A 24,099-nucleotide genomic window follows, 5' to 3' on the forward strand; every position below is an offset into this window, starting at 1 on the left:
TTTCTGGACCCCGTGGGCGTACCATCAGGCGCAAGGGACTCCACTAACTTCAGCCTCTTGCTCGGGTCACTCTGATAGAAGGGCCCCAGAGTCCACCATCTCTCGCCCTCCTCCAGGGGGCATGGAGGCTTCCGTGCCCGCACCACCTGACGTCCTGGACCCAAGGGCAGGTGATGCTCCGTCCCAGGAACAGGGAGAACAGGACCCTCCCTTGGACCCCTTACCACCGGAGGCATCTTCCTCTTCCTCTCCGGATGAGGCAGTGGCGGGCACGTCGTGCACAGGTCCACCCCCAATAGATCTTCGGGCCCATCAGGACCTCTTACGTAGGGTGGCCCGTAATATGGACCTACAGGCGGAGGAGATAGTGGAGGTGCAGGACCCCATTGTAAATATCCTCTCGGCAGATGCCCCATCCAGAGTGGCGTTGCCCCTGATCCGCACGATCCAGGCTAACGCCACTACGATATGGCAAACTCCTGCCTCTATCCCACCCACAGCCAGAGGGGTGGAAAGAAAGTACTTTGTCCCCTCAAAGGACTATGAGTACTTGTATACCCATCCCCAGCCGTGTTCACTGGTGGTGTCATCAGTGAATGCAAGGGAGCGCCACGGTCAACAGGCCGCAGCGCCCAAATCGAAGGAGGCTAAGCGCCTCGATTTGTTTGGCCGTAAAGTTTATTCAGCCGGAGGGCTGCAACTTAGAGCGGCTAACCAGCAGGCGCTCCTGAGCCGCTATAACTTTAACTCCTGGAACTCTATGGGGAAGTTCAAGGAATTGGTTCCCCAAGACTCCAGGGAGGAGTTTGGGGCCTTGGTAGAGGAGGGTAAGAAGGTGGCTCGGACCTCCTTGCAGGCCTCCTTGGACATAGCGGACTCGGCTGCGAGAACCCTGGCTTCAGGTATCGCTATGCGGAGGATCTCCTGGCTCCAGGTTTCGGGTTTGCCTCCGGAGCTGCAACAAACCCTACAGGATCTGCCCTTTGAGGGACATGGATTGTTCTCGGACAAGACGGACTCTCGTCTGCAGAGCCTCAAGGACTCGAGAACAATCATGCGCTCCCTGGGGATGCATGTTGCGGGTCCCCAGCGCAGACCATTTAGGCCCCAGCCTCAACGTTTCTACCCCCCTCCACCTCGTCAGAGACAGGACTCTGCCAGAAGGCGGGGGCGAGGTGGTAGGAGAAGGTGGACTGGCCCTCAACCCGGTCAGAACCAGGGGCCACCAAGGCCACCTTCAGGCCCTAGGCAGAACTTTTGAAGGTGCGGTCGAGGACGGCGCCCCAGTCATCTCCCAGGATCCAGCTCCCTCCTTTCGGGATCGCCTCTCCCATTTCCACCGTGTTTGGTCCCTTATAACTTCGGACCGTTGGGTCCTTCGCACGGTGGAGAGGGGATACGCTATCCAGTTTTCTTCTATCCCCCCCTCCCACCCCCCTTCCCCGTCCCTCTTCAGGGACCCTTCTCACGAGCAACTTCTTATACAGGAGGTTTCCACGCTCCTTGCTATGGGGGCCATAGAGGAGGTTCCAGTAGAGTTAAGGGGCAGGGGATTTTATTCCCGTTACTTCCTGATCCCCAAGTCCAAAGGGGGTCTGAGACCCATCTTGGACTTGCACGGACTCAACAAATTTATAGTAAAGTTGAAGTTCCGCATGGTCTCCTTAGGAGCCATTATCCCTTCCCTCGATCCTGGAGACTGGTTCGCCGCCCTCGACATGAAAGACGCATACTTTCATATTGCAATTTACCCGCCTCACAGGCGCTTCCTGCGATTCGTGGTAAGCAAGGTGCACTATCAATTTGCAGTCCTTCCCTTCGGCCTATCCTCGGCCCCAAGAGTGTTCACGAAATGTATGGCTGTCGTGGCAGCATACCTTCGTCAGCAAGGGATACAGGTGTTCCCGTACCTAGACGACTGGCTGGTACGCGGTCGCACCAAAGAGCAAGTTCGAGCTCACGTCCACATAATAGTGCACACATTCAACGAGTTGGGCATCCTACTCAACAAGGACAAATCCATTTTAGAACCTACCCAGAGAATAGAATTCATCGGCACAGTCCTAGACTCCAGACGTGCACAAGCCATCCTGCCAGACAACCGCTTTTGTACCATCACGAGCCTTATTCAAGGGCTCAGGGCCTTCCCAACTACCACGGTGAGGTCGTGCCTCACCCTGCTGGGTCACATGGCTTCCTGCACGTACGTAACCAGGCATGCCAGACTTCGGCTTCGCCCACTCCAGACCTGGGTGTCATCGGTATACCGCCCACATCGGGACAGCCTGAACATGGTGGTCACGGTCCCGAACTCGGTCCTGACCTCCCTCACCTGGTGGCTAGATCACAATGTGGTTTGCGAGGGGATGCCATTTCACGCCCCACAACCCTCTCTGCACCTGGTCACAGACGCTTCATCTCTGGGTTGGGGCGCCCATCTCAACGAACACCATACGCAGGGCCTGTGGACTGCACCCCAGCTAGCCCTGCATATCAATGTTCGGGAACTGATAGCGGTGCGCCTGGCGTGCCAGGCATTTCTCAATCTCCTACGTGGCCGCTGTGTGTTAGTTCTCATCGACAACACCACGGCCATGTTTTACATCAACAAGCAAGGAGGAGCACGTTCGTCAATTCTATGCCAAGAGGCCATTCGCCTGTGGGACTTCTGCATCGCCCACTCAATCCATCTCACGGCATCGTTCCTCCCTGGAGTCCAGAACACTTTAGCGGACCAACTCAGCAGGTCCTTTCAGACGCACGAGTGGTCTATCCGTCCGGACATCATACATTCCGTCTTCCAGAAGTGGGGGTTTCCCCAGATAGACCTGTTTGCATCTCGAGACAACAGGAAGTGCCACGTGTTCTGCTCCCTGCAAGGTCGAGCTCCGGGCTCCCTCTCGGATGCATTTCTCCTTCCCTGGAAAGACCACCTGTTTTATGCCTTCCCTCCGTTTCCTCTGGTCCACAAGGTACTGCTCAAATTGCGCAGAGACCAGGCACAGGTAATTCTGATCGCTCCAGCGTGGCCGAGACAACATTGGTACACCACACTGTTGGAACTCTCGGTTCGGACACCGATCCCGCTCCCATTGTGTCCAGATCTCATCTCTCAGGACCACGGCCGGCTGCGTCACCCCGACCTGCAATCGCTCCACCTCACGGCGTGGTTGCTCCATGGTTCACCCAGGCAGAGCAACAATGCTCGCACTCTGTCCAACAGATTCTGCTGAGCAGTAGGAAGCCTTCAACACGGACCATATACTTGGCCAAGTGGAAGCGGTTCTCCTGTTGGTGCGAACAACGAGCCACGTCCCCGTTACAGGCACCTATTCCTCTCATATTGGAATATCTCCTCTCCCTAAAACAGCAGGAGTTGGCGATATCTTCAATTAGAGTTCACCTGGCCGCTATATCAGCCTTTCACCCAGGGGAACTCGCGTCCTCGGTATTCTCTAACCCGATGGTCGTTAGATTCCTCAAGGGCTTAGACCGGATGTACCCACAACAACGTCAGCCCGTTCCGACGTGGGACCTCAACCTGGTTCTCTCCAAGCTCACAGGTCCTCCATTCGAGCCACTGGCCACCTGTTCACTTTTGTACCTATCCTGGAAGACAGCCTTCCTCGTAGCCATCACCTCAGCAAGGCGCGTTTCTGAACTCAGGGCACTTACATCCGAGCCCCCTTACACAGTTTTCCATAAGGATAAAGTGCAGCTTCGTCCACATCCTGCCTTTCTCCCTAAGGTGGTTTCTCCATTTCATATCAACCAGGATATATTTCTCCCGGTCTTTCATCCTAAACCACATGCTACTCGCCAGGATCAACGTTTGCATTCTCTAGACGTACGCAGGGCCCTGGCTTTCTATATTGACCGCACAAGGCACTTTAGAAAGACGACGCAACTCTTCGTTGCAGTGGCCGACCGAATGAAAGGCTTACCGGTCTCCTCACAACGCCTATCCTCCTGGATTACGTCTTGCATCCGGACTTGCTATGACCTGGCAGGTGTCTCAGCACCGCACCTCACCGCTCACTCCACGAGGGCCCAAGCTTCCTCGACTGCTTTCCTGGCGCAAGTTCCGATCCAGGACATTTGTAGAGCGGCGGTTTGGTCATCAGTCCACACGTTTACAGCTCACTATGCACTAGTGCAGCAGTCCAGGGACGATGCTGCATTCGGATCAGCGGTTTTGCACACAGCAATGTCTCACTCCGACCCCACCACCTAAGTTGGGCTTGGGAGTCACCTAATTGGAATCGATATGAGCAAGCACTCGAAGAAGAAAAGACGGTTACTCACCGTTGTAACTGTTGTTCTTCGAGATGTGTTGCTCATATCCATTCCAAACCCGCCCCCCGTCCCCACTGTCGGAGTAGCCGGCAAGAAGGAACTGAGGGGGCGCCGGGTCGGCTGGGGTATATATTCAGCGCCATGAAGGCGCCACTCTAGGGGGCTCCACAGCCGACCCGCCGGTGTTGCTAGGGTAGAAAATTCTCCGACGATCGTGCACGCGGCGCGCGCACACCTAATTGGAATGGATATGAGCAACACATCTCGAAGAACAACAGTTACAACGGTGAGTAACCGTCTTTTCCAGACACTTGTCTTCCCCCATTGCCCTGGAGGTGCTTACATCATATGCAGGCACTGTGAGTACAACTGGTGCAGTTTTTCCAGTGGGGAACATAGGGAATTGACTGAGGCAGAGGAACTATTCAAGAGCGACCTGCTCCTCCAGATTCTGCTCAGAGCATGCTTATCTCAGAATCCTAGGGGAAAGACAGGGACGTCCTTTACTATGGGGCAAAGGAGCTAGTTGCCTCCCCCAACCTTGCTTTGCCCTTCCCCCCAAGACTTTGCAAGATGTAATATAATCACATATCATGTTCTGTATGCTGACACAACTGTGCCACTCCTCCACAATTTTTCTAAAATTATGCCTGTGGGGAAAGGCACAAGAGATGGAAAGGAACTGTTAGTTCAGATCAAAAATAGGGCTCAAGGCTTCACATTTTTGCAGCAGCCAATGGGATTTCACTAAATAGAACATCAGCATAAGTGTTGGCCTGCATCACATGAAAGAATACAACTTAGAAATATTCAGTGTAACGAAGAAGTGACATACCTCCATCTAGATGTGGTAATGATCATCATACTACATCCCAGGACACCAGGACTAGAGATCGGCAAGGAGAGGAGATGCATCTGAAGAAGTGCGGTTTTTTTACCCACAAAAGCTTATGACCAAATAAATCTGTTAGTCTTTAAGGTGCCACCGGACTCCTTGTTGTTTTTTAAGGAGAGGGAGAGGGGTGCTTTGGCCACTAAAAGGAGCATAAAGGCAGTGCACTGCAATATGCATGTGCATGAATACTCAAGCAGAACTGGCCCTCGTATTAGAAACAGATTGAAATAAACAATTGGGACTTTCAGTAGAATCCAACATAAGTGGAAAGTCTCAGGCAAAAAAATTCTTATCTGATCCCAGCCTTAACATACCAGTTTGGAGTAATGGGTTGGTAGGGGGTGGGACTTGTGTTGTAATTTAATGCATAAACTGCAGAATATGATTAGAGTCCTATTATACTTTTCTAATTTTTTTAATAATCTACTTTGGAGAACTGTGCTGGAAAATGTGAGGGAGATTCCATGGGAGGTCCCACAGTACACTGCAAATGAAGGGAGTGCCACAGACTGGTTTTCAGTATGGATATGCTGTGCATTGCAAGGTCAAATGGTGCAACCAACACATATATGCACCTCTGTCTCTGCAAAGCCACCCTTACCTAGCAGAAACAGACCATAAGGCAAATGCAGTCCTATCACTTTTAATTCTCTGTACACTGCAAACTCATTAACAAATTCTGAAACAAAGTATTCTGAGGAATTAACTCATCACACATGAGAATCAGATTAAATTCACTCTCCATTAGTGACTCTCAAGTTTGTATACATTTCATCTGCTACTCTCTTGCGCACATTGCCAAGGGCCCTACAGGTCCCATCTCATTTTCATGTGGCTGTGTCTACTGCATACGCCCCGTTCCTTGACTCCCATTGCTCTGTACTTTAGAGATATTTTGTTTCCTAGCTCACATTTCCAGGCATGCTGAGGGGACCCCATTTGTAGCCTCAGATTGACAGAATGCTTGTTTGGGGATAAAAACTCTCTCGAAGGGTAGGTACTGTTGTGCAAGGTCTTGTTTGTTACATATCCATAATTATTCTGTCTTCATTGCAGTCTTTCCCTAACTTGGAGAAATCATCTGAAGATCTCAACACTAGAGGTATGAACAAATAAAGCTCTGTATTTGAAATGCTCCCATGATTTTTAAACATTGGTGAAGTGATCCCTTTAAATGCTATGCACATTAGTCTGTCTCCTCTGGTTTTTGATCCCTTTTTTACTTCTAAAAAGAATGAGGAGTACTTGTGGCACCTTAGAGACTAACAACTTTATTTGAGCATAAGCTTTCATGGGCTAAAACCCACTTCATCAGATGCATGCAGTGGAAGATACAGTAGGAAAATATATATACACAGAGAACATGAAAAATGGGTGTTGCCATACCAACTGTAACGCGGGTAATTAATTAAGGTGAGCTATTAGGTGAGCTATTATCAGCAGAAGAAAAACTTGTTTAGTGATAATCAGGATGGCCCATTTCCAACCGTTGACAAGAAGGTGTGAGTAACAGTGGGGGCGGGGGGAAATTAGCCATGGGAAAACAGTTTTACTTTGTGTAATGACCCACCCACTCCCAGTCTTTATTCAAGCCTAATTAAACTAAACTAGACACCATTAAATTAAATCTGCAAGCAGGTCAGGAATTTTGGGGGGTGGATTATTGTGCATGTTCCATTATGCCTAATAGATGTGGGAGACCCATATTTGAATTCCCAACCTGCCTGATTTGAAGTGGGGACTTGAACTTAAGTCTCCTACATCCCAGGTAGGAGTGGTGCCCTACCTCTGTCTCTTTCCCCCAGAAGAAAGCTGAGCTGACTTAGGCACCTAATGCCAGGAGATGGTTCACAGCTGACAATCTCAGGCAGAGCCAGGTGCTTCTCTCCAGCCTTTGAGTCAAGAACCTAAGGCCTAGATCAGTGCGGGTTAAGCACCTTTGTGAATCTGGGCCTTAAACGTTGCCCCTTTCCTCTGCATTTCACTCCTAGCTGGATTAAGTGGCTCCCGGCTCAGTTTGCTGGCTTCTGAGAATCTCTTTTGTAGGTGTCTAACTCTCCCCATAAAATGAATGGGGTGCCTGAGTGCCTAACTTTGGGCTGTGAATTCCACTGGCCATTAGGGCACCTACCAGTGTTGCAAGGCCTAGTCCCTTTGGAAAACTAGCCCTTGGAGACTTCTGAAAACAAACCAGTCAATGGCTTTTTTAAAACTCTTCTCTCCAAAACAGATGGTCAAATCCTCCTGAATTTTACAATAAAAAATTTCCTTTGGACCCAAAGTTCAAAAGTATAACTTAAACTAGATAGTACATTTATAGAATTTACAGGAAAGAAAAACACTTCACTAAAAAAACAAAAACGTTAGCACAGTCTTAGCTGTGGAATGATTGGCTTTTCTCCATAATACATATTGAAACAATAGTTACTTCCATAAGAATTTTGATTATGGCAGTTTTACAGCAGCCATTAAATATAGTGAAACTAAAGAAGATCCCTTGGGGGGCTGAAGTATTGCTAACCAGTCAGACACTAGCTGAACATCAGCAACTTTTCCTGCTCACAGATATTTGCTTATATGTTCCTTAAAGAAACAAATCAACAGGAGGAATACATGTTTATTCTGTATCAGTGATCTCTACCTCCGGAAAGATAAATTTCCTAACTGCTGATACTCTAAACTTGAACCTGGGATGAAGAAATCCATCAGCTCTTTCTGCTTCTTACATCATAACCAGTGATAAAGTTCTATATTCAGGCCTGGCTGACAGTTTTCCAATGATGCATGAGGCAGAAAAGAATCCAGCTCAATCTCCTATGCTATGCAGAGGAAACTGTTTGTATGAGTAACAGTAAGGAGATCTGACTCACAGGAATCAAATAAGTTAAGAGGAACCATTTTTAAACAGCAACTTTTAATTGGGTGACATGATGATGCATTAAAGAAATATTTGCTGCTTCTTTTAACTATTCTTAATTAATGAACACTTCGCAGTGTTTAATACTGAATTTACATCAGTAGTGAAATAACCTCCCCTTATCTTGCAGCTCAGATAGTTGAGTTATATGAGCAGGCTGTGGATTCTCAGCTCCAAAGTCCACCAAGGAAGACAGTATCAAAGCAAACTGAAGACTACTGGCAGAGTTTCAGGTAGAACAATCCAATAAGACCTGCTGTTATCATAAATCATACAAAGGATAGTGAGAAGCAGAAATGAGAGACAGTATGCTTTAGTGGTTAGCGCATGGGAGGGGAAAGGAAGAGTTCAAGCACTGTCTGACTCTCCCTATGAACATTTTGTCTCTGCCTCAGTTTCCCCTTCTGTAAAATGGGGTTAATAACGCTTACCTATCTCACAAGAGTGCTATGAAGATTGAGTTTTTTAGATGCACAGTGCTATAAAAGAGCAACATGTAATTACTAACATGGTTGACCAATGCGTGTTGCAAACTATGCTCGTAATCAGTCCAGGTCAGAAGTCATCAGACACATTAACATAGCATGGTTTAATAAGAGAAATACTTCCTTTCATGAGTTATTTTGTGAACCATTCATGCTTATAAAATACTGTGCTATTTATCTAATTTTCATTATTTTTCTCCTTTCCCCCTCATGCAGCAAGGACAGATTAACGCAGGTATCTCACTGGCAGACAAAATTAGAGCAGTCCAGGTAATGGTGTTGTTAGGACTGAAAGTTAGGGCCTGATCCAAGACCCACTGAAGTCAATGGAAAGACTCCTACTGCTTTCATTGGGTTTTGGATCGGGCCCTTAATGTGATACAGTAGCAAAATAATGCTGTTGGAGCATTAGCTCTAATAGAAATGCTGAATGAATAGTTTGACTGCACTTCTGATACTTTTGCAAATGACAGATCAAAGCATAGGAATGGAGGGGGCAGTGTCTATTACAGACAATTTAGAACAAGGGCTAGGAGTCAGAAAACCTAGTTTCTATTCCTGGCTCCAACAGCAGTTAGGAAAGTAATTTAGGTCAGTGTTTTCAAATTCTGGTTCTTAAATCCCCATGATAGACACTTAACAGAGGTGGCCTGATTTCAGAGGTGATGAGCATCTGCTCAGTTCCCATGAAAATCAGGTCCCTTTGGTGCCTAATTTGAACATTTTGACCCTAAATCTCCCTATCCTCCATTTTTCTATTTGGAAAATATTTATCTCCCTCACACAGGGGTTGTAAGAAATCTTTAATTAATGTTGATAAGCACATTAAGATCTTCAGATTAAAAGTGCTATGGAAGGAGAAAGTATAATAGGCTAAGCAGCAGTGAGAACTATAATTCAGCTGAAACTCAGCTTTAATTCTAACCCCCTTATTTCACTTGCACTTAAATTTCTAAATAAAAAATCCAGAAATTGCAAGATTCTAGAAAGTAAGATTTTTATGAATCTGACAGAGTGCTGTATTTTATGGTGTTGTATAAAATGACTGTCCAAATCCAAATAATGAAAAAAATCTACATTAAATTAATGTCAAGTATGAAAACTTAAAGTATGAATGGGAAACACAAAAGTGAAGGTTCTCTCACAGGAACATGCATGCCCCAACAATGAACATAAATAACATTGAGGGTTACTATTTAAACTGTTCAGTGTTTGTCTTGATGTACAGAAGAATATACAGTGTGGATGAAATAATCTTGTGATGAGAAACTTATGCTTTTCCTAATTTGTTTTTGTGAAAGACTGAAAATAGTAACTGAGCTAGGATCTCCTGCGTGGCATCAGAGCTAAGCTAATGCTCTCGACTTTGTAACTGACTTGTTTGAAAACATAAAATGCTTTAATTCCAGATTGAAGTTGGATTGCCTTAGTGCCACATGATGGCAACACCTTATCTCTCATTACATACTATGTAAAAAGTAACTTAAAATTAGGCTTGGTAGAATTCGGTTTTTATTTTTTTATAATTTCAACAGATCATATCAATGTTTATTATTAGGATTTTTTTAAATTTTTATTGATTTAAATTTTCTCAGTTACGCAAAATTATGAGGTATAAACAATTTTTTTTATTTATCAAGCAAAATTTTCACAGTTGCAGGAAATTATGGGGGCAGCAGACAATAGGGGATCAGACAATAAGTATCTAATACAGTAGATGTTAAGTTTCAAAAAGTTAAAACTTTATAAACCGATAAACCACAGATTGTCAGCATCACGTCAAAATATACAAAGTAAATAACCTTAAATAAACTCTAATACATTCACAAGCAGCATTTTTCTTACTTTGCCTATCTGCAAAGTTCAGTTATTATTGATGGAAATATTTTTGTCAGTTTGTGTATATATAGTGAAATTGACGTTTACCAATATTTATCAATAAAAATCTAAATCTACTTAAAATCAACTCTGCTTAAAATGGATGTATTATGGCATCTGTCACTAAAAACCTGGGATGAAATTCTGACTCCCTTAAAATCAATGACAAAACTCATTGGCTTCAAAGTAGCCAGGGTTTCATGCCTAATTTTCTACTCATTTGCAATAAGGAGGAGTAACTCCCTTGGACTCAATGAAATTACAGTGGTATAAAGACAGGTTTCAGAGTAGCAGCCGTGTTAGTCTGTATCCGCAAAAAGAACAGGAGTACTTGTGGCACCTTAGAGACTAACAAATTTATTAGAGCATAAGCTTTCGTGGACTACAGCCCACTTCTTCAGATGCATGCAAAGAAGTGGGCTGTAGTCCACGAAAGCTTATGCTCTAATAAATTTGTTAGTCTCTAAGGTGCCACAAGTACTCCTGTTCTTTTTAGTGGTATAAAGCTGGTTTCAATGACTGGAAATCATGCCCAAAATGTATGAGAGCTGTGTTGGCTTAACAATGATTAAGACAGCATTCTGCTAAACCTTCTCATCTTCATGGGTTCAAATAGCTCTATCTGGATGTCTGCAGAGCCATCAGTTTTGTCTTGTGTAGGACAAAGCCCTTCAGGCAGTCAAATGTCATTTTCATCTTCTATTCTGGCAAGAGCAAGGCCTCAAAGCATCTAAAATGACCATCTTCAGATGATTGTATACTGTGTTTTATCCATTTTGTTAGTCCCAGAATATTAGAGAGACGAGGTGGGTGAGGTAATAGCTTTTATTGGACCAATTTCTATTGGTGAAAGAAACTAGCTTTCAGGTTTATATAAAGCTTTTCTTCAGGTGTGGGAAATGTATTCTGAGGGTATGTCTACACTGCAATTAAAAACCTGTGTCTGGCCCGTGCCAGCTGACTTGGGCTAAGGGGCTGTTTAATTGTGGTGTAAACAATCAGGCTCGGACTGGAGCCTGGGCTCTAGGACCCTGTAAGGGGGGAGGGTCCCAGAGCTTGGGCTGCAGCCTGAGCCTGAACATCTACACCACTATTAAACAACCCCTTAGCCCAAGTCAGCTGGCGTGAGCCAGACACAGGTGTCTAATTGCAGTGTAGACATTAGCTGTGACACTCAGCATAATACAAAGTGGAACAGATTGTTTAGCATGTGTAGTGTGGCAAAGTTCCTCCTCTACCTTGGTGGGTCCTGCGCTTATTGGCAGATTTGTTCCCCTCAGTGATCTTCCCCTCTGGTGGAACCCACAGTCTGGGTCAACTCCTCTTGTGTCTGATTAGGAGTTGGGAGGAACCCAGGCCCACCCTCTACTCCAGGTTCCAGCCCAGGGCCCTGTGGATTGCAGCTGTTTATAGTGCCTCATGTAACAGCTGCATGACAGCTACAACTCCCTGGGCTACTTCCCCATGGCCTCCTCCAAACACCTTCTTTATCCTCACCACAGGACCTTCACACATGCCTCACTGACTAATTGGGAGGCTTTTAACTAGTTCCAGCCAGCCCTTGATTGGCTTCAGGTGTCCCAATCAATGTAGCTATCTCCACTGCCTTCTAGAAGGATCTTAATTGGCCCCAGGTGTCTTGATTAACCTGGAGCAACTGCCATTTGGTTACCATGGTACCAGGGATTTGTTTAGCCTGGGGCTAACATACCTGTTCCTCACTACTTTACTGTAGCCATCTGGCCTTGCCCCATCACAGTAGTTAACATATATTTCAAGGGACCATTCAAGGTGAAGTGACCTGTTAACACCTCTCCAGTCATAGCAGAGAAAGGAAAAAAGCTTGGGGGCAGGGAGACAAGGGAGGTTGGGTGGGTTATAGATTGTTGTAATAAGCCATAAATCCAATGTCTCTATTCAATCCATGATTTAGTATCTAGCAAAGTTACAAATTTAAGCTCCTGGGCTTGTCTTTTGGAGGTGTTGGGCAGGTTTCCTTTGAGGATGAGAACTGAGAGGTCAGATACAGAGTGATCACTTTGTGAAAAGTGTTCACCCACAAGCGATAGGTTTTTTTTGTCTTTGATCATTTTCCTGTGTGAATTCATTCGAGAGTGTAGTGACTGTCTGATTTCAGTTGTTATTGGGGCATTTAGTGTACTGGATGAGGTCCTATAAAGAATATTACCTAACCCACCTTATCATCTTCAGATGAGTCAGATCTATTGATTTGAAAGCTGGAAAGACACCTTCAAGTCTCAGCACATGTTCACCAAGGACTGCATCTAAATCTAGGGCAGGAAGAATTAGAGCATGTTTTGAAGAGATCTACAGAGCAGCCACCTGGCAATCTCTACATATTTTGATCAGATACTTCAAGTAGATCAGCCTCTGATGAAGATGCTGTCTTTGGATGTCAGGTCTTTTAATCTCTCATTCTTCCTTGGTCCATCTTCTCCTTTCATTCTGTTCTTCCCCATCTCTTTTTCTCATTGGATTACTTGCTTTCTCTGATCAGTCAGTCTCCAGACTTGAGAATTCCCTTGGTGTATGTGAATACACAGTTTGCATTTACTGCACATACGCTTTCTCAAAGTAGAGAGATTGTCTAAACTGGAACTTGTTCCACCCTTGTATGTGTGTAGTTTTCTACAGTTTAAAGCTTTGGGAGTATCTCAACTGGGGCTGCGATGCAGCTCCAGGATTCATCTAAGGAGAGCTGAAAGTCTGAGCTGCTTCTGGTGCTTTCTGGATGTGGTTAACTCATCAATCTCCGGTCTAGAGGATTCCTCTGGTTTGCATAAATATATTTACAGTAAATTCATATTATTGTCTGCTGATTTCTGTGAGAACAGGATTGGGCTGTTAGAGTATATGTAATGAGGAGATGGTGGGTATACATGAAGGCAACAGATCAGCAACCATTCATACAAACTTCAAATTGCTATCTGAATCCCAGATCTGTAGCATGGGGCTCTGTAGCTGATCCCTCTGTTTCTTGGCAATTTGATAACTTTAAGAAAAAAGTCAGTGGATTATAAGAATGACATTAGTAGATTTGGTTAGCAAAAAAAATGTCAGGGGCAACACTTGTAATATCTTCTTCTTTCTTTTCCTTACTATGTAGGCAGGAACTTGATGAAGGAAGGAAGTGCCTAATAGGAATAAGAAACAGAATAATTCCACCCTATTTTGAATCTGAACTCGGCAAGGAATTTCTCCTGAAAAAGGTAATGGAGCTCAGAGACGCTGAATGAGATGGTATTAGTGCAAAGAATCTCTGTCTCAGTCATCAAAGCATCTTAGATTGTTTTTTATCATCTTAGTTATCATCTTGTAGAAGGCACTTTTGAATGACTGGACACAGTTAGCATTAATGGATGTTATGTACATGTGTCAAGTGCAGACCATACCTTTATAATCTTGCTTGATAAGTAGGCTGAAGTGCTTTTTTATAATGTATATAGAAGGAAGTGTATTCTAGAATACAGCTATATTTATTTTATACTGTCAGTTTAATTGTTACCGGTTTAGTTCTGCTTATTTGCTTTCTTTATGCCCTCTTTCATAGTAGCTATATATATATATATAATATGGTTAGGAGACATGAGCACTTCTTGTCATTTTTATTTAAAAGTTCCCTGATGTGGATTCACTTTCTAAAGAACTTCCTCCGTTTCCAAAGAAAGAGAGAGAGAAGCCGTCTTTGGAGACAGTCAAAGAATTTTTTAGGAGTACGTCTGAGCTCAGTGCAGGTAACTTTTCAATATGGAGCAAAATTCTCCATTGGCTTGTTGAGTTGTCTCATACTCCTATTGCACTTAAATCCACGAGGGCCTTGGGGCTGTTACAGTTTCTGCAAAGGACTGAAAAAAATCTCCATTAGTTTCTGATACCAACTAGCTGAATGAGTTGAACAATGAGTATGGAATAATTGATACCAGTGTGGATGCTACAAATAATACTTGAAAGGATTTTCAGTTCTGAACCTTATCATTCAACACCACATCTCCCAGATCTGCTTGACACTTGAACTGCTTGGGAACATTATAAGACTGCTTTGTGAGATACATTTAAGGGTCTTTGCAGACATAAAAGAACTGGAAAAACTGTGGGGTCTGGGTGCAAAAATGAAAAGCTAGGGGTTATCAGATGGCATTAAAGGCTGGGAGGAGGTGGAACAGCAACCGGGCAAACTTAACTGGGGGCAAGAGTGAGCAGGAATGGATAAGAAGGCAATGAGGGGGCAAAGGCTGGGGAAAGGGTGGGTGAGTGTTGAGAAGGAGCTGGGAGACAGGGAGGATCTTGAAGTGAAGTGGGAGGAAGGGGTAAGGTGGAGTGTCAGTTTGGAGACCAGGGGTGGAAGAAGGGGTATGTAACATAGGAATTTGAGTGACGTTGGGTGGAGACAACTTGGAGGACACACACAGGGAGCACTGAGTAGGGTTACCATTCGTCCGGATTTAACCGGACATGTCCTCCTTTTTGTGCTAAAAATAGCGTCCGGGGGGAATTTGTAAAGCACTCACAATGTCCGGGATTTCCCCCTCCCCCGGCACAGCAGAGCGAGCGGCTGGGAGGGCTGCAGGAAAGTCCCGGGCTGGACTCCGGAGCAGCTGGAGAGGAGCTCCGCCCTGCATTCTGAGCAAGTGTCTCAGCACAAAGTGCAGCCCTCCCCTTTTGCAACTGGGAGCAGTTTCTGCCATGCAGCGTAGCAAAACGGGAGCGAGAGCACTTTGTGCTGATACAAGGGCAGCTCTCCCCTGCAACCCGGTCCGGACCAGGGACCGGGTTTTGTTGTGCAGGGCCAGGGACCGGGTTTTGTTGTGCTGGGGAGCTTAGCCACGTGTCCGGCTCGCACAGAGCCCAACACCCTGTTCTGAGCAGCAGGGTAAGGGGGGGCAGGAGAAGGGGCAGGGAGGTTCTGGAGGGGGCAGTCAAGAAACGGGGGGGGGCTTTTTGGGGGGAGTGGAGAAAGTTTTGGGCAGTCAGGGTACAGGTAGGGGGTAGGGTCCTGGTGGGCAGTTGGGGGGGGTCTTAGGAGGGGGCAGTTAGGGGACAAGGAACAGGGAGTCTTAGGTAGGGGGTGGGGTTCTGGAGGGCAGTTAGGAGCAGGGGTCCCAGGAGGGGGCAGTCAGGGGACAAGGAGTGGGGGGGGGTAGGGGGCTGGGAGTTCTGGGGGGGAGCTGTCAGGGGGCAGGGGTGGGGAGAGGGATCGGAGCAGTCAGGGGACAGGGAGCAGAGGGGTTTAGATGGGTTGGGAGTTCTGGGGGGGGCTGTCAGGGGGCAGGAGTGCGGAGAGGGATCGGAGCAGTCAGGGGACAGGGAGCAGAGGGGTTTAGATGGGTTGGGAGTTCTGGGGGGGGCTGTCAGGGGGTGGGGAGTGGTTGGATGGGGCGTGGGAGTCCCAGGGGTCTGTCTGGGGGTGGGGGTGTGGATAAAGGTTGGGGCAGTCAGGGGACAAGAGGCAGGGAGGCTTAGATAGTCCTGGGGGGCAGTTAGGGGCAGGGGTCCCAGGAGGGGGTAGTCAGGGGACAAGGAACGGGGGGAGGGTTGGGAGGTCAGGGGGGGCGGGAAGTGGGAGGGGCAGGGGCTAGGGCGGGGCTCCTCCCGTCCTCTTTTTTGCTCGCTGAAATATGGTAACCCTAGCACTGAGCAGTGTGGGAGCAGCAGAGAACAAAGGAGGGGTGGGCAGTGAACAAAGCATTTTAAGCAGCTTGGATTTGAGAGGTTTACACCACTGACAGGAGTACTTTGATCCTTTGTTTAGAAAGCAGCCCTGGCAAGCATTGAACTGGCCCATCAGGATGAAAGGCATTGTGCTGTACTGTTCATCACACACCAAAGAACACGTCGTCAGAACAATCTTCCATGGGTCCCTATCAGAGCCCTGATCATTCTCATATTTCCCCATTTTGCACTCCCTCAAGCCTCCTATATTGCAGCTATCTGGAGAACTGGACTGGATTGCTTGGCAGAGCTTCTCAGCTCACTGCTGAATCAGCCATTCTGCTGCAAAGCCTTACAAAGCTCTCCTGGCTATGACTCACCACACTCCCTGTGCAGCATTTCTGCTCCCTGCTGCCCCATGGAGCAAGTTGCTGGTGGCTGCATTCACATGGCAACACACAGCACTCATTAGTAGGCCCTAATCGAGATGCTTAATACCCTCTGTATAGAAATGCAGTGCGTTGATATAACTGGCATTTTGTCAATATACTCATCTGTTTTTCTGCAGAACCTACAGGTCTGTTTGTCCCAACCAGTGATTCCCCACACTCACTGAATCCTCGGACACACCGTCCTTCAGCACAGACTGAAGTTTCCAACAGAGCAGGTAAAGGAGCATTCCAGTTTGGCATCTAGGTACAGGTATAGGTTGAAGACTGGTGGAGAGAGGAATAGGAGCCGAATGTAAGTCTGCTGTGGTAGTAATACATTAACACTTCAGGGAAAATAATGGGAGGGATTCTCTCCTCTGCTATGGTCCTTGAAAATTCCTGCAGCAACATAAAAGAGCCATAGGGCTGTGGATTTGATCACAGAAGACTTCCCCCGGCACATGCTTTGCACAAGGTAACTTACACTGCCCTACAAGGCCCCCAACCCAAGACCTGGCATAGGGGACTTGCTGGGGGTAGGGGCAAGAGCAGGACTGGTATGTTGAAGGCAAGAGAGGTGAGACCTCCGTGCATAGCACTGCTAGGATTCCGGGCAAAGCTGCTGCAATAACTTAGACAATGCTGGAGAACTGCCTACGTTGTTCTGGGGGCTACACTGACTCTCACCACAGACCAAAATCAGCAGGGTTCAAAGGGGAGCTAAATCCACCTTGATCCCATATCCCTGGGCTGCAAGTTTTGTTCTGTGCCTCTGAAACCTTGTCTACAACTTAAAAGTTTTGCTGATATAGCTATAGTGCTGTGTATAAATGAATAGTCATTGGGCCAGAGAGAGAGAGTGTGAGAATGACTCTGTAGACCAATGCTTAGGACCCTCCGCTCTGATATCAGAGATCCAAGTACAAGTTCAACTGCCCTAAGCCCGGAAGCCAGTGCTGAACCTCCCAAGCTTTCCCTGTTGCTTATGCAGATTCCCCCAGAGTTAAAGGCCACATGACATGTAAAGCAAGGAACAGAGGCTTTGCACCAGATATTCTCAACCATAGTAATTTACTCTTAAAGCTTGCCAGAGTCAAAATGCAAACACAAGTTGTTGTGCTGGCAAGACTGTTATCTATTTTTTTTCTCCTCAATATTTTTAAAAAGAAAAGTCAGTAGGACCAAGAGACAGAAATCCCTTTTCTCTCCAGTGGCCCCAGGATATTTGTTTCCTGTTAGTAGATTTTAAAAATGGCCTTTCCACTCTTACATTGCTCTATTAAATAAAAATACTGAGCCTGATCCTACAGACATTATGCAGACCAAACTCCTATGGAAGTTAGTAGGAGTTCTGTTTGCACAAGAACTGCAGAATTGGGCTCCCTTTGTGCAAAATTCAATGTCACTCTTTGAAATCTTGGCTTCTGAATAGAAGTGGGAACAGCTGTGTGCACATCTGGGATACCCTTCCAGTCTCACGCCCAGAGCTTGCTGGTGGATGCTGCGGAGCAGCCAAGAAAAGAGAAGGTGAAATTACCATTATCAATCCAGGGGTGCAAGCCAGAATCTGTACCCAATGAAAAGGTAAAATGAAATTTTCTTGGCTAATGTTAATCTCCCTTTGCACACCTCTTTTGCACACCGTTGTTAAGTCACTCTGCAGCAACACTGGTCACTTTTTGGAATTTCTCTTTACTGAAGCAATAGCACTTGCAATTTATCTGGGGCTGACTGTCCCAGAAACAACTTCTCCCTGAATTATTAGGCCACAAACTTGGGTGCCTAAAGTTAAGCACCTAGGTCCATATTTAGGCACGTAAATAAAAGTACCCTGATTTTTAGGAGTGCTGAGTGCCCTCAATTCCCACTGGCTTGAATGGCTCAATACCTCTGAAAATAGGGCCATTTTTATCTAAATTCCTAAATATGAATATAGGTGGCCTACTTTACTTTAGGATCCCAGATGTGAAAATGTTGGCCTTAGTCTTTAACAGTCTTAGCTGCCCAATCATTTGCATATAGCCATTTGCTTTTCCTTTCTTTTTCTCCCCCTTAAAAGTACAGTAACTCCTCACTTAAAGTGGTCCCGGTTAATGTTGTTTCGTTGTTACTTTGCTGACCTATTAGGGAACAAACTTGTTTAAAGTTGCAGTCGTTTGGCAGCTGCCTGCTTTGTCCACTGTTTGCAGGATTCTCTGGAAGAGCAGCCCCTCCTTGTGGGGATTAGAACCGGGGGGGGGGGGGGAAGGAACAGCAGCCCCCCTCCCCATCAGCTCCCCTAAATTCCTTGTAAGGTATGTGGGTCCCTCCCCCCACTGCCGTGCTGCTCCTGCCCTGCCCTCTGCCTTGGAGCTGCTCCCGGGAGCTTCCTGCTTGCTGGGGGAGGGGGAGAGAGGGGTGCTGATATCAGGATGTCCCCCTGCTCCTGCACCCCGCCCTATACCCCCTCTCCACAAAGCGGAGGAGAGGGACAGAAAGGAGGGAGCTTGCTGGAAGCTGTTGCTTCCTGGCTGAACTAGCTTATCTGCTTAAAAGGGCAACGTACTTGAAGTGGGGTCAGCGTACTTAAAGGGCAATGCACGTCTCTCTCTCTCACTCATGCATGCACCCCCCAGCACTTTGGAAAGTCAGCACCTGTGCAGCCATGCATGTGCTGTCAGGAGGAGGGAGTGGTGCACTCCAGCTGGTTAGCTCATCATCATGTTCAGTTTTTGCAGGGAAGTGTTTGCCCTGCATCTATTGTGTTTCCTCCCTCCTCCCTCAGTCCATGCTGCCTTGTAGAATGTGAGGCTACATTTACAACAGCGTATTAACCCTTGAGGACTCAGCCGAGTGCCAGTCATCATTTAGCAGCGAGGCATTCCCGGGGAAATATCCCACCATCTGACTCCTCCACCTCAACCAAGCTTCACAATCATTCATTGCTGTTTACAATATTAAATTGTTTGTTTAAAATTGTTTAAAACTTATACTGTATATGTATATAATGTCTTCTGTCTGGCAAAAAAATTTTCCCTGGAACCTAACCGCCCCATTTACATTAATTCTTATGGGGAAATTGGATTCGCTTAACATCATTTCGCATAAAATCGCATATTTCAGGAACATAACTATAACGTTAAGTGAGGAGTTACTGTATGAGAAACTGTCTTGTGTCAGTGTTTGGACAATAACAGATAAGCCATTAACAGAAGTTGGCATCATTAAACTTGGCAGTCAGCACTGTTATAGGAGGGGAGCTATAGTTTCTGTCCTTTTAGTAATAAGCAACTTCCTGTTATCTTGGGATAAGTTCTTTGTTGCCACTTACAGTCTTCTATGTGATTTAGTTTTTAATTCCCTCCCCTATTGCCCATGTAATGTATTGATCTTGTTTGCAAAGGTAGAAGATCTGGTTGGGGGAAAAGTCAACACATCTTCTGTTGCAACAGCAACTCAGCATCTTTGTGGATTCCATCTCATCCCACCTAAAGTGATATTTGGGGTGCTGAAGGAGGGTTATACTTATGCCGTCACAGTCACTCTGAAAAATGTTGGAGTGGATTTCATAAGGTGAGATCAAACTGTTTTTAAACTTGTTTTAAAATCATCACCTAACTCCATCTGCAGGCCAAATGTGCACCTCCTCTCAGCTGTAAACTCTTTGATAGTGTCACTAGGCTAATCAGACTCCAGATGGCATTTGTATTTGGAATCCTCCTGTAGCGATGCTGGTTCTGGCGGGACCCAACTGAGAGTGCCAATTCAGGATAAATTGCTAAAACAGGGCAGTCACAGCCCAAGGCTGGGGTTTTTCCACCTCTAAGGCAAACCAAACCAGCCAGACAAAGAGGATTTTGGTCTCACCCCACTGGCTAACCACAAGTCATGCAAGCAATTTCCTTAGACACTCCAGTTTCCCAGTATCACCACCAGTGCCACTCATTATGGGGATGAATGGTTATGAAAACCAAACCCCAATAAAAGAAAAAAAAGGTTCTCTCGATTCCAAAGAATCAAGCCCCAGACCCAGGTTAATATACAAATCAGATCTTACCCACAAATCACGCTGTTGCCAATCCTTTAGAATCTAAAATTTAAAGGTTTATTCATAAAAGGAAAAAGATAGAGATGAGAGTTAGAATTGGTTAAATGGAATCAATTACATACAGTAATGGCAAAGTTCTTGGTTCAGGCTTGTAGCATAGAAGTAGATAGAAACTGCAGGTTCAAATCAAGTCTCTGGAGTACATCCACAGCTGGGATGGGTCATTCAGTCCTTTGTTCAGAGCTTCAGTTTGTAGCAAAGTTCCTCCAGAGGTATGAAGCAGGATTGAAGACAAGATGGAAATGAGCATCAGCCTTTTATAGTCTTTTCCAGGTGTAAGAACACCTCTTTGTCCTTACTGTGGAAAATTACAGCAAAATGGAGTCTGGAGTCACATGAGCAAGTTCCTGCACAGTTTGCTGAGTTACAAGGCGTATCTGCCTTCTCTCAATGGGTCAATTGTATAGCTGATGGTCCTTAATGGGCCATCAAGCAGGCTAGGCAAAGCTAACACCAACTTGTCTGTGATGTCTCCCTTGTCTTAGACACCTCATTTGACCCCCTTTATACAAGATTTGGTGCCACTACAGGACCTTGGTTGCACCAATGATCTATATGGTCCCAGATTATATCAATAACGTCACACCTCCATATTGGAATGATATTCTAAAACATCTGGCTACAGAAAACACAATCATAGAAATAATAGGCTTAAAATGTAACTAATTCTAGGCAAGAGAGTGAGGGCAGTAGCACAGAGTACGTAGAGGAATGACAGCAGATTCCTAACACATAAGTAGATTTAGCACTTCAGAGCAACTAGCACCAGGCTTTAGACAGGTGGTAGACAATATTTCCTAGCTGGGTCTGTGCTCTGCCGCTCTCTCTGCTTTCAGTGTTAGTGGGGCTGCTCTTTCCAGAAAGGCAGCAGCTCAGCGGCTGTGGTTGAGTGTAGTAATGAATTTTGCTCCAAAAAGGGGGAAAGTTTTCATCTTACATTTTAAAAGCAAAGTCATACACACAGCATATGGCAACTGCCCTGCAGCAAACTGGCTTGGAGCTTGGGTGGCAGCCACCCTGCCACATGCCCGTTTGAGGCTTGCAGCAGCTGCCCTATCTGCTGATGTGTGTGGCATAGTCAGGGCCCTACATAATACAGAACCACAGAATTTGCTGCATTATCCACTTCCCTGCAGTGGATTTGAACTCCACAACTGAACTTTTTTTTTTTAAACTACATGTTCTGGTCCTTATGGTTGTAAAGAAAACATTCAAAATGTAACCTGAGTATAAATGATGCTGTGTTGGCTTCCTGAGTCGGCAGAGGGCCTAAAACAATAGCTCTAAGAGGTGTGAACTGCCCCATTCATCTCCATAATGTGTTAATGCTGAAAGCTAAAGATTACAGTTTAAGGCCTTGTGTACACTAATAGTTTTGTTGACAAAAGTCAGCTTTCATCAGCAAAACAGTGGAGGTGTACACATTACATTCTCCTCCTGCCGATTTAACTCTCCTGATATGCCAACATAATAAAACCACTTGGACGAGATGCACAGATTTTGCAACAAAATTAGAGCGACACAGTGTGAACATCACAATTGCTTATGTCACCCTAAGTGGCCTCCAGGAGGTGTTCCACAATGCCCATCATGACAGCTCTGGTCAGCGGTTTGAACTCCACTGCTCTGAAGCCAAGTACGCAGGCATGCACCACTTCCCCTTTAAAGGCCTGGGAATTTTTGAAATTCCACTTCCTGTTTGCTCAGCATGGACAGCTTACATCACATCTTCCCAGCTGACCATGCCAGCTTCCCGCAGTAAATGTGTTCCCCCCTGAAGTACTCCGGGGTTGTTGGATCTGCTGGGTCTGTGGGGAGAAGAGGCTGTGCAATCCCAGCTCCACTCCAGCCGTAGGAACTTTGATACTTACGGGCAGATTGTTGGAGAAGTGGCACGAAAGGGACACGCATCAGTGCTGTGCTAAGATCAAGGAGCTGAGAAAGTCATACCAGAAGGCAAGGGAGGCAAACTGTCACTCTGGTGCCGAAGACCTGCCATCCTTGGTGGCAACCCCATTTCCATCCCCAAGAGCTCCAGGGATACTTCTAGGGCGCTGGAGGCAGCAGACAGCAGAGTCAACCCTGAGGGCGAAGTGGTGAGCAAGGAAGTGGAGTTGGAGGAGGATCTGGGACAGGCGACAAGATTGTCTAGTAGTGTGGTGAGCCAGGACCTCTTTTTGACTGGAGGGGTCTACCCAGTCACAGCACTCCGGCAGTTGGTGCCTGATGCAGGAGAAGGAAGCTCTGGTAAGTACTCATTTTGATTTGATACTGCAGAGTGCCATGAGGTATAGCTGTCCTTTATTTTGTTATATGTTAGAAGTGGGATAAGGGATAGAAATGAACAAGACTAGCACTGTTTCTGTCTGCTTCCCATTCTTCTATGCAGTGGGGGCCTTGCAGAAAATTTGGTTAATGCAGATCAGGATTTCATGGGAATCCTCTACAGTGAGCTCTAGGAAACTTTCCTGCAGGTACTCTGCAATCCTCTGCCGAAGGTTCCTTAGCAAAGCTGCTTTGTTCCTTCCCCCCGCTGTAGGAAACTTTGCTGCACCAATTGGTAATTACTGCTGCAGGAACCAAAGTGGTACACAGGTGAACAGCATACGGACCAGTCTGAAGCTGCATGCATGCAGGAGATGCACCCTTGCATCCTTGGTTACCCTGAGAAGTGAGATATCAGCTTTGATCACCCCTGCCAGTGGAAAATGGTGCCAGAATTTACAATAGTACCCCTAGGCGCTTGTAGTGATCCCCTTTGTTAACCACCCAGACCCTTTTCCCCATCGAATCACCATGTTTAGGGCACTCACCAAGCTGCGTGCTTGCCAAGGGACAGTGAGAAAGAAGTGTATTTGACTGTTGTGATTCAAGGCTGTGAGTGCACTCACAATACTGCCTCTATTTATCATTTCTTGTGCTTCTGCAGATGTGCTCTTGTGGGGTACCTCCTACACACAGGGGGAGCACCTCTGCCAGCTAAGGAGGTGAACCAGGAGGAGTAAGGAGGACATGTTTAAAGAAGTGCTGTAATCATCCGATGCTGTAGATCGTGATTACAGGGCGTGAAGAGAGACAATTAATGAAAAATTAAAAATGGATAGCCAGGAGAGGAAACGGGCAGGAGCGGATGATCAAGCTGATGGGAGGACCAAACAGAGATGCTGAGGTCCCTGATTGCACTGTAGTCAGAACACAAGCATTCTCGACTTCCTCTACAGCCCATACAGAACCACGTTCCATGCCCTTCCCAAATTCCCCACACATATTCCTTGCAAGTTCCCAACCTGTCGCAGTACCCCTTGCACTCCACCCTGAGGGACAGGTTTCAGAATCAAAACAACGAGGAGTCCTTGTGGCACCTTAGAGACTAACAAATTCATTTGGGCATAAGCTTTCATCTCTAAGGTGCCACAAGGACTCCTCGTTGTTTTTGCTGA

The 24,099-nt window shown here is 46.2% G+C and overlaps 2 protein-coding genes across 17 annotated transcripts in view; one reads left to right on the plus strand and one right to left on the minus strand.

The window, feature by feature from the left end:
- SPAG17 (sperm associated antigen 17) overlaps nucleotides 1–24,099 on the plus strand; it is a 278,678-nt gene that overhangs the window by 244,914 nt on the left and 9,665 nt on the right. For 3 of the 4 annotated variants that reach the window (XR_010599017.1, XM_005292730.4, XM_042852129.2), the window contains 8 exons: nucleotides 6,248–6,293; nucleotides 8,239–8,341; nucleotides 8,810–8,863; nucleotides 13,599–13,701; nucleotides 14,109–14,226; nucleotides 16,710–16,808; nucleotides 18,005–18,156; nucleotides 19,955–20,124. Coding sequence is in view for 3 of the 4 variants with exons in the window: in XM_005292730.4 (XP_005292787.2) it covers nucleotides 6,248–6,293; nucleotides 8,239–8,341; nucleotides 8,810–8,863; nucleotides 13,599–13,701; nucleotides 14,109–14,226; nucleotides 16,710–16,808; nucleotides 18,005–18,156; nucleotides 19,955–20,124 (845 nt within the window). In the remaining variant the exon portion in view is untranslated. The remainder of the gene's footprint in view (nucleotides 1–6,247; nucleotides 6,294–8,238; nucleotides 8,342–8,809; nucleotides 8,864–13,598; nucleotides 13,702–14,108; nucleotides 14,227–16,709; nucleotides 16,809–18,004; nucleotides 18,157–19,954; nucleotides 20,125–24,099) is intronic. The other variant, XM_042852127.2, reaches the window with a different exon arrangement.
- WDR3 (WD repeat domain 3) overlaps nucleotides 20,634–24,099 on the minus strand; it is a 58,752-nt gene continuing 55,286 nt past the window's right edge. For 4 of the 13 annotated variants that reach the window (XM_065586282.1, XM_065586275.1, XM_065586260.1 and 1 more), the window contains exon 27: nucleotides 20,634–20,957. In XM_065586282.1, the coding sequence (XP_065442354.1) occupies nucleotides 20,955–20,957 (3 nt within the window). In that variant the 3' untranslated portion in view covers nucleotides 20,634–20,954. Of the gene's footprint in view, nucleotides 22,883–22,964; nucleotides 23,324–24,099 lie in introns of those variants that run through there. The other 9 variants (XM_065586270.1, XM_065586250.1, XM_042852151.2 and 6 more) reach the window with 4 other exon arrangements.

Source organism: Chrysemys picta, chromosome 1 (genome assembly GCF_011386835.1).
Source record: "Chrysemys picta bellii isolate R12L10 chromosome 1, ASM1138683v2, whole genome shotgun sequence".
Taxonomy (NCBI): domain Eukaryota; kingdom Metazoa; phylum Chordata; order Testudines; family Emydidae; genus Chrysemys; species Chrysemys picta.